At 39.4% G+C, this 10,478-nt stretch overlaps 1 protein-coding gene across 1 annotated transcript in view; it reads right to left on the reverse strand.

Annotated features, from left to right (window-relative positions):
• Positions 1 to 8,359, reverse strand: part of LOC112151977 (piezo-type mechanosensitive ion channel component 2) — a gene marked incomplete at its 3' end in the record, with an annotated part of 96,189 nt that extends 87,830 nt beyond the window's left edge. The window contains 1 exon segment of the mRNA XM_024281161.2: positions 7,078 to 8,359. Within this exon segment, the coding sequence (XP_024136929.1) occupies positions 7,078 to 7,141 (64 nt within the window).
• Positions 8,360 to 10,478: the final 2,119 nt, after the last annotated feature.

The following is a 10,478-nucleotide window of genomic DNA, read 5'->3' on the forward strand; positions in this document are numbered from 1 at the left end:
CAACATTTATTTATTGCCACTTTTAAATAATTAATGGCACATTTATTTATCTATTTAATGGTATATATATATTTACTTCATTTTGGCTCTTTCGAGACTCCATAACTGGATGCTGAAGTCGTTTCCTGAAAATATTGAAGCAATTAACATTAATTGCTGTATAATGTCTTTAAAATTTTAATGTCCTAGCTATTTTGCTATTTTGGCTAATTTAGGCTTCTAGGCTATTTGGAAGTTTAGCTAATATTTCCGTTGCATGCTAGCTGTTTTGCCTACCTTAGGCTTTTTTTCCAGTTTTTAGGCTAATTTGGCATTCAACTAATATCTTAGCTGGCTATCAGCTTCAGCATTTTCAGCTATCAGTACTAACATCTTTAGCAGCCAAATTCATCTTATATCATTCACACTAGCATTATCACAGGTAAATGCTATATATCTAGTTTTCATTAATGTAAAGCTAATGATGGTTAAGATGTGTGCTTTACATCCAGTTTGCGCATGACCCGATTAATCCACTAATCAGAAAAAATTGTCAGTGATTAGTCGACTATTAAAATAATGTTTTGGGGCAGGACTAGAGGCCAGAGTGCTTCAACATGCAGCCTTACATCCAGCTTATTTTGCAACATTTATTGAAGTAAACTTGTTTATTTTTGGTTAAAAATGTCAAGAATAGTTCACGAGCTGCTTTTGAAGTAAATCCTAATTTTATTTAAAGGAAACTTGTCATCTTTAACCCTTTAACACCGGAGCTCCAGTGTTTATGTTCTATAATTTCCTGTAATTTTTTCATTGTTAACAATAATTCCAGTAGAATCTGAAGGAGAAGATCTGCTTTTCTCCTTCAGATTCTACTGGAATAATCGTGTTAACAATTAAAAAATTACAGTATGCTAAAGATTTTGTGATGCATTTCTTTTAATAGAACCTTTTTAGAGTTTATTAATATTAAAGCTTCTGTATTTGACCAAATCTATCCTCCTCAGGAAGTCATTTCATCTCACTGATGACAGTAAAAACACTTAAGTGCAAACATGACTTCTAAAAAAAGAAAAAAAAAAAAAACATTAATTGATGTATTGATCCTGAGACCAAATGACCAGCTCACCTGATCGGGGCTTTTACCACTTCACATTAGTCACTAAGCGAACATCAATTAGTGCTTCCAAAATGAGCGACGCCACCTTCAAATCATCTACAGCCTTTCAGGAAAAACCAACAAGCAGCAATCCCTCACATCAGTGATAAACGCGAGGATTAAATGTGAGCAGACGTTCTGGAGCGTTTTCAGGTGGGGGAGAAGGAATGAACCACACAGTGACTCAGTGTTGGATGCTCCGCCTGACCTCCACATTTCTCTGTACTGTTATATCAACAAGCTCAGAGTTTACAACCCGCCCGTCCGCACCACTTATCATCTGAGTCGCCGCCATCAGCAGCAACAGCTACTGGAGCTGCAGCAGAAAAATTACACATAACTGCAGAAAATTGTGCTTTTATTTGTCTTTGCGGAGTCAATGGAGCTATTCATTGACATCCGACTCGGCTCTGGCTTCTCCCTCTGAGGAGAGGTGAGGGCAGGACCCCTGGTTCTCTCTGCAGGCAGATACAGAGCAGGAAAAGCTAACAACAGTTAGTGGAGGCTGTGGGGCCTGCATGCAGGCTCTGGGCAAATCACAAACATCTGCAGATTTCTGTTATGACCTTCAAGTGAGCATAGATGCAAGACAGGCAAACCACAAATGCAATGACATTAGAAAAAAAAACGCCACACAATGGTTATTGTTTTTTTTCTTCTACAAAGACAAGAAGGAAATAAAGGCTCTCGGGCTGATGAGGCGCAAACTTCTTATACTTGTTTTGCTTTTACCTAATTTAATATGACTTTACTTTCTTAAAGTCTGACTCCGATTAAAATCCTGTTTTTGAGTTTTTAACATGTCTGTGTGTCATTTTTCTTATGAAAGAGAACAAATGTAATAAGAAATCATTTAATTTTTACATTTCTGAGTATTTCTCCTTTTAAATCAATCAAACTGTCTTGGACAGACTGTTTGAATGAATGATCTTCTTTCCATCAACAGCTCTGCTGCACATGCACTAAACCCTCATCTGTTCCTAGTGTCTAGTTCAGGTTCTGGAGAAGAGAAGATGGTATCTTCACATTGACTGCAGTCAAATGAGCCGCCGTTCACATTTCTGTGGTCAAATCAGCATCACTGGATTTTTGGTGTGAGTTTCATCCAATACTTACGGTAGCAGGACTGAGAACGCTGGAAAATCTCCACCAGACTCCACGGAGCTTCTTGATGTGACCACGGAAATGTGAACGGCGGCTCATTTGACCGCAGTTGGAAAGGATTGTAAATCAATGAAAGAGCATTTTGATGTTAGCTTTCATTATTTTATCAAGAACTTATGCTAGGGGGAGACACACAGCTATCATAATCATACAGGGGGGGAATCAGGGGCGGGGCTACTCAGCTTCAAAAGCCACGCCCCCTCAGAGGAAAATTCGGAAACAGATTCTTCAGATCAGCATGAAAAATGGCTTTTTAAGCTTTTTAAGTTGTGGAATTGCAGTTAAAAACTTACAAATAAAACCGGGAACGTTTTTTTTAATGAAAAAAAAAATGTCAAAGGGGGACTTTAATGTTTATTGTTTTTTTCTACAAAGAAAAGAAGGAAATTAAAGCTCTCAGGCTGATGAGACCCAAACTTTTTTTTTTAACCTACTTTCTACTGGTTGATGACTCCTATGATCCATTTCCCAGGTTTTTCAGTCTAAAGCCTGTAACGTTGTTCAGTCTCTGCTGCAGACGCTTGACCACAGCCTCCCTGACCGTTTGCGTCTGCTGTGTGACTCATCATCTCAGGATCCACAGAGAATGAAAATAAACTTCAGACGTGGGATTATTGCTCAAATCCCCATTCAAAGCTGAATTGGGCTTTTGTTTCTCCCTGCAGGAGCATTATCATGCAGACTGAAACACACGGAGAGGAGCAGAGCTCGCTGTGAAGGAATCCAATGTTAAAAAAAAAAAAAGTAGCGGTGGATGATGAGGCACTGCAGTGCCGGGATAAACCAAGCACAAGGAGATAAGACAGGAATTTAGGAGTTTTTGAGAAAAGCAATAAAGATACTTTGCTCTTTTCATCATAGGACGCCGTGTCTTCTAAAGATTTTACTGAAACTTTTTTTTTCTGTGCTGGAAGCATTTACTTGAGTTTAAGAGCCGACAATCAAGTCATGCATTCATCATGAAACCTCAATGTTTGAGAAGACCAGCTCCTCCTCCTTTCTCCATTGATATATTTGTTTGTTTCTGAGTGATAAACGTGAAATTCCACAGTCCTGTAACTGAACGCATCATCAAATCCACAAAAACAAACCTGCCTAAACGTCGGCCACACAAGCAGCAGTGGAGCAGATGACTCCGCCCCTAAAACTACTAGGAACCAGTTTGAAGGAGGTTTTATACTTTAGCGTTAATAAAAACTCATTTGATGAGGACCGAGTTTGTCGTCTCAGCTTGTGCGTATCCTGTAAGACGGAGCGGGGCTGACATCAGCCAACCAACGCCGCTGTTTTCTGCCTTTGAGTCATTTATTATTTCCCAATCTGGAAGTTGGAAATGATGTTCACTCGTTTATTATGGAGGGCTCCATTAGTAGAAAACAAGATGTAACCAGATCTGAGGGATCAATACAGCCGTCTGCAGCAGAAATGCAGATGAAAGAAACGCGAGGATTTCTGAAGGAACTGTGGAGTGGATGGATTCTAAGTTTGTTCTTCAGTCAGCACATCTGATGCACCATCTCTGAACACGTGAACGTGTGAGCTTCAAGCAGAAGAAACTATGAAAATTAAGTTTAAAAATCTATGAATTCTGCTACTATAAGACAGAAACGGATGATTAAAAGATTTGGTTTGTTGAGCAAATGATGGCACTAATTCAAATGTTTTCCTACAAACTTTCATTTGCTAAACTGAATAAGTTTGATTTCAAGTCTTAGGATTAAATACAAAAAAAGAACAGGATGAACAGCAATAAGCGTGTTTGAGATGACAAAACGCTGTGAGAAAGGGGCGTGTCCAAGGCGCCTGCCTAAGCCAACGCAGACAGAAAATGCAGATACAACTTTTTCTTTTTTCCTGAAGGAAGAAATCTCATTGATGCCATTAAAGTGATAAACAGAATAAGAAAAGATAAAACTATGATTTGATGGGAATAAATTATCTTTAAACTGTGAAAAATAATTTATCTTATTCAGTGATAACATATAAAAGGTATTTAACTTCAATCTTAACATTAGAAAAAAAGACAATAAGAATTGTTACAGGAAGTAAATATAGAGACCCATCAGGACCACGATTCAGTCACCCGAAAATACGAAAGTTTAGCGATTATGATATACTCAAATATGTACGAGGCACACGGGTCATGGTTACCCACAATTTACAGGTTAAATTTAATAAAAGACAAAGTCATATTAACTGAAAAGGACATGGAATATTCAGAAAAACAAGATTTAGAACAAAGGTGTTGGAGAAATCTATTTCAGTTCATGGTCCCAAAGACAATTGCTGCCTTTAATAGTCTTATTAAGAGAGAGATGTTAAACAAATATTAGAGATAATATGTAGAAAATAAAACATATAATGAATCCCACTGGACCTAGTGTAGGTGAATAGAATTAAATGAGGGTTTGTGTAAACAACTGTTTATGTAAACGTGCATGTATTTTTGTAAAAGATAATTTTCCTTGTTTGATATATTTGCTTTAATTTTGTTGATTTAGCAATAGGAGCAGATAATTTAAGTTTACTTATTTCTGCTCCTTTTCATGTATTAACTGTTTTTTGGTTATTTAGTATTATTTCGATGATATGTATTGTTACTAAATGAAATAAAAAAATAAACAATGCATTCTGGGAAATGGTGTGCTGACAGTTCTTGTAGTTCGACGTGATGCTGATCAGAAATAACTGGCACTAAATGAAGGAAATCTGTGTATGTTGCAACTCTTTCTGGAAAGTAGTGAATCACTGATGTAAAAATAAACATTATTTCAAATTATCTGTGGGTATGTGTATTATTGTTGCCTTTAAAAGTTCATTTTAATTTCACTTATTTCTTTCTCGGGGACAATGGATATTAAATTAACCCAGCTGCTGTTTTTCATCCGTTTTCCTCTGACAGATGTAAAAAAATAATATGAAACATAATAGTAAAGTTCATACGAAGGGGAGCGGCATATTCAAATTCAACGTTAAGGAGAACCCGACTTTGTGTTCCCGTACAGTCTCGGCGAGGCGCTGGATCACCTCAAACACACCTGGTGACTTCACATCCTGATCCTGCAGACAGAACAGCAGGGAACGCCATCGTCTTTATGTTCTGCTAAACGCAAGAACTTCTCACAACACAGAATTTAAACGATTGGAGCTACAGCTCTACTGTGTTTGTGGTTAGTGTGGTTTGTAACTGACCCTGCTCTAAATTAAATCAACCGTTTTGATATAATGAAGGTTTAATTATTTTACATATTTAAAGACTTTTAGATTCATTTTAAATTTCTTCCTTCATAAAATAATCCTTAAAGCTAAACTGTTCATTTACTAGTGAATAAAATGTATTTTATAACTTTTACTGGAAAGAAAAACTCTTCATGACCCAGCTGTAACGTTTGATCCTTGTTTTCTGTTTAAAGTCCCATCACTGGAGTTTAGATGAAGTTCTCAGATCTGTCTGTATCCTGACCCCCGGCGCGCGTGCACGTGACCTCCGTTTGCATCAGAGCGCCCTGCCTTGCTGCTCCTCCTCATGCGACAGTTTCAGCATCCTCTGAATTTGCCGTGTTCTCCAAACTCTGCCAGTAAACACATACACAGTAGACTGTTTGATCAGAAAAGGGCCGGCGGGAGCTCCTGTTTGGGTGTTGCTGGTGGGGATTGTGTACACACGGGCCCAGCAGTTGTGTGCGTTTCAATAGAGGTGCTGTCAGATGGCCAACAGGAAACGGCGACTGTAGCGTCATCAGCCGGGTCTGTCACTAGCACATGAAAAGCAACATGTATGACACACATCAGAACGACCGTACAGGAGGTTTGGGGGAGATGCTGATGTATTTTCGAGAATATTTCATCAGAACTGAGAGAAACCATCTTCATTAATGAAGTGAATGTCATTTTCAACCCTTTCAGGGCCGTCTTGTTTGACAGACACTTTGAAAAGCATCAAATATTAAAGGTATGTTTACGATAAAAGGGAAGGCGTTTCTTCTCTCCCTTACAACCGCATTATTAATTCATACTGTTAAAACGACTTTCCACGAATTAATGTAGACAACGCTTGGCCTCCTAATTGCCTTTGGGTGCGTTGGCCTGCCGAGCGCTGCATTATGGTGGAACTGAGTGGCCTTTATCTCTGGAAAGCCTGCTGTTAGTCTTAAAAGTACCTCCGCCTCACACAGACACCACAATGGAACCTCAGCCACACTTTGAAAATAATCACTTCTCGCTTGCGGCCAACCACAGAATTATAGCTACAAGTTAGCTGTGCTTGAAGGTGCAGCAGCATCATCATCCTGTGTTTGGGCTCAGAAGGTCCAGAATGAATCATAGCATCATCAGCAAATCAGCTGGAAACCTTTAGGAACTGAGTGGAGCTCTTTTTCTTTTTTTTTTTTTAACAAGGTGGAGGAACCTGTAAACAAACTAATTTAGAGGAAACCAGCTGAAGCCCAGCAGTGATGAGTCAAGTCCAAACCACAGAGATAAATCGAACAAACATCTCCACTGCTGCTGTCATGTAGCGCTATAATCAGGTTTTCAGAGGGAGACAAAATAAAAACAGCTTATATAACTTAGATCTGTCAGTTTACTTTTTGAAATGCAAGTTTTTTTAAGAGAAACAGTAAATCTAAATGGAGTTAAGGGATATATGTGGATGTGTGCGCGCGCAACCTCCAGCAGAAACTTCAGTCAATTAAACCCTTATCAACATCGTTAATTAGACGGATTCATTAACTGGCGGTAATTGATTCCAGCTCCACCTGAACGCAGAGACTCACCGGCTGACAGACACATCGGCAGGAGCAGCCTGAAGACCAGCCCGCACACCATCTGAGAGGCCATGACTGCGGCCAGCCCTGTTCAGTCCAGGTCAAAGAAGCGGGAGAACGTCTCTCTAAAGTCTCCGTGGCATCCCAGACTCCCGCGCTCCGTCAAATCCCGGCTGCCGGTCCCGAGCGGGCGCGAGGGCTCCCCCCTGATGACACCTGGACTCCGGCCATTGCGCTCACGGCGCGCTCACCGAGCTCCGCTGCTGCAGGTTTCCCCCCCCACAGGTAATGTGACCATGATAGAGCGCAGTCTACCGCGGCTGCGCCGGAGACATGCTGCTGTGGCGGAGCGGCCGCGCGCTCAGGTGCGCAAAACAGCAGCGCAGCCAACGCGCGTAAAGAAAGAAGAATGGAGCCAACAAGTCCTCACGCCTAATTCACTCCACTTTGTTTGTTTGTGTTTTCCAACACCTAAACCGCGTTAATTAAGAACTCCTCCTCTGTCTTCATCCCTTCACTGAAAGAAGTCGCAGAAACAGGATCCGGGAGGTCGATAACCTGCGAAATCTTGGAGAAAAGTGACTTTCTGACTTCTGGCGTGGACTCTTCTCACCAACAAGAGGATGTAGCCACTCACAAGAGTGACAGGGGGCTCAGCCAATCAGGAGTGAGCTGTGTTCCAGCTCCAGCCCCCAGAGATAATTGGAACCAAGAGGAGGGACGAGGGAGAGATGGATGGAAGTGCTCCAAGTTTGGAAGATGGGCTTCACCCTTCATCCATGCGCGTTCCCGCCATTTGACAGGAAGCCCGAAACCTGTTGACTTCAACAAAACAGAAGTAGTTTACAGGAGGACCTTTGACTTCTACAACAAGCGGATTTATCATTGATTATCGCGAGAAACAGCGACACCGACTGGTGAAAACAGTGGACTGCACATGACAGCGAACCCTTTAACATTTCATTTATTAGAAATAAACCACACAAACCTGCCCTCTAAAGTTTGCGCTTCATTTGAACATTTGTTTGATCTGGAAACATTTTTTCCCTTTTTCCTGAACTTGCTTCCTCAGCTTTGTTCTGCCCTCCCGTTTCCAGATGCTGCTCAAAGACGCTCATTCAGGCTTTTTTCTTTTGAAGCAAAACTGTAACTCTGAAGCAAAGGATTTTCGTTTGTGCTGTAAATAAAACATTGTGATTAAAAGTGAGTAATCACAATCCAAAAGTGTAATTAATCTAATTATTTTTATGAATTGACAGTACTATTTAAAAATAAACATTCTAAATGTACAGTTTTGTGTGATTTTTCTTATGATTAAATATACTTAAAAAAAATACAATTATTTCTTCCCACGTTTGAAATTAATTAATTTTTTTAAACGATTTCCTTGCCGTATAAACTATCAGCTTTTCTATGTCAAAAATAAAACAAAGATAAATTTCCTTTTTTTCAAAATATGAAATAGTTTATAACTTTTGTCAGAAGTTCATGTGACTTCCCTTCAAAATAAAAGACACCCTTTGTCACATAAATCATCTGCAGAAAGAGCTTAAAAGTTTTATTTAAAAACATACCTTTTTAGAATGGCTTTTAATGCTCATAGTCTGTGGCATTTTATTTTATTTTATTCATTGTATTCTTATTTATCTTTTATGTATTTTACTGCAGACTGTTTTTGTAATTTTATGCTGTTTTTAAATTTTGTTCTTAATTTGTGAATTTTTTAAACTTTGTTTTATAGTGAAGCACTTTGGTACACTGAAAGGAGCTTTAAAGTGCTATTTACTGTAAATAAAGTTAATTCCTTGATTCATGATAGTAGTGGTAGGTATTATAAGGTCAGCAATAATTTAAAATTAAAATGTTAAAATGCATCTCAGTCCAAAGTAGGTCGTTTTAGGTAATTAAGTGACCCTTGCCAAATTATTTGAACTCTAAAGTTCTTTTAAAGTCCCTGTTTGTTCAAAATTAAACTTTTTTAATTCTGGAGCGCCTTAATTCTGGTTTTGCTCTCTGACCTGCAACTGATTTTCTGTGAACTCAAAAATCTGTCCAAAGGTTTTAGTTCGACTTGTACTGTCCGTTAATTGTTAGTGAGTTAAATAAAAAATTTGAGTTGCTTTACTTTATTTTGTGTTCTATGATACTTGCTTAATTTTTACTTTGCATTTAATTTTCAAACTTCTTTTCTTTCTTCAACCAGAGAGCTACAATGAAGGGCCAACAGAGCCTCAGATGCGGTCATTCCTGTCAGGGTCAGTTGGTTGCTGGAGCCTGTCCCAGCTACAGTTGGATGAAGACCCTGAAGAGGTCACCAGTCTGCTGCCGGTCTGCAGAATGGTTTAGAACAGGCATCAAAATTATTCACAACAGTAAAAGGAGAACCGAGCAACAGGAAAATAAGCTGAAATGTGTTGTGACTGAAAGACCAAAACATAGATTTTCTCTAGTTTCTTTACACCAAAAAGAGGCAAACATTTACTAAAAGCACTAGTGAGTATGTGTTGTGGATCTGTGGCTTGTTCACAGCTGCTGGAGTCCGACAGCGTCGGCCAGCAGAGATTTTGTTGAGAACTGACCCAAAAAAACTTTGGACATCCTCCGTCATCTGAGAGCAGGAAACGGAAAAGACGATTCTTTTCCTCGCTAACCTTTTCATCCTGCGTGTCAACATCCTCCCACTGAGAGAGCCAGGCTGGGCTTGTCCTCCTGGAAGACGCTCGTCAGGAAAGAAAAGTGTCATGAACTTCACATGTTTGTCTGTTGCTAAAGAAATCCCAACTTAAACATGTCACTGACCATCAATTTAAAACCAACACAAAAATACCCATAAATCATCCTGTTTTTCCATCATCAATTTAACTTTGAGTCAGTACTGAGTCACTAAAAATATCCTAAAGGTTCCTGGTCCTGATCCACTCTGCTGACTAACACAGAGCTCACTTTAGCAAAACAGTAACTATGTTTATTAAAATAAAGAGTAAATAAAAAGTTTTTTTTTCTAATTTCAAACATTTATTTACAAAAAGGAAACAAACTCTCATAGCAATGTTATTATATTTCAAACCAAATGGTCAAATTAAGACATGAAAACAGTCCAACTGTAATCTTCGGATACACAGTGGTGCAGTGGTTGGCGCTCTCACCTCACAGTGAGAAGACGCTGGTTCAAATCCCGGCTGGGACCTTTCTGTGTGGAGTGTGCATGGTCTCCCTGTGCATGTGTGGGTTTTCTGCAGGAGCTTTGGCTTCCTCCCACAGCCCACTAACATGCTCAGTAGTTAATTGGTTACTCTAAAGTATGTTAGAGAGGTTGTGTGGACAGACTGGTGACCTGTCCAGGGCGTACCTCACCTTCATCTAACACAGGGGTGTCAAACTCACTCACGCAAGGGACCAAAATCCAAAAC

Source organism: Oryzias melastigma, linkage group LG17 (genome assembly GCF_002922805.2).
Source record: "Oryzias melastigma strain HK-1 linkage group LG17, ASM292280v2, whole genome shotgun sequence".
NCBI lineage: Eukaryota > Metazoa > Chordata > Actinopteri > Beloniformes > Adrianichthyidae > Oryzias > Oryzias melastigma.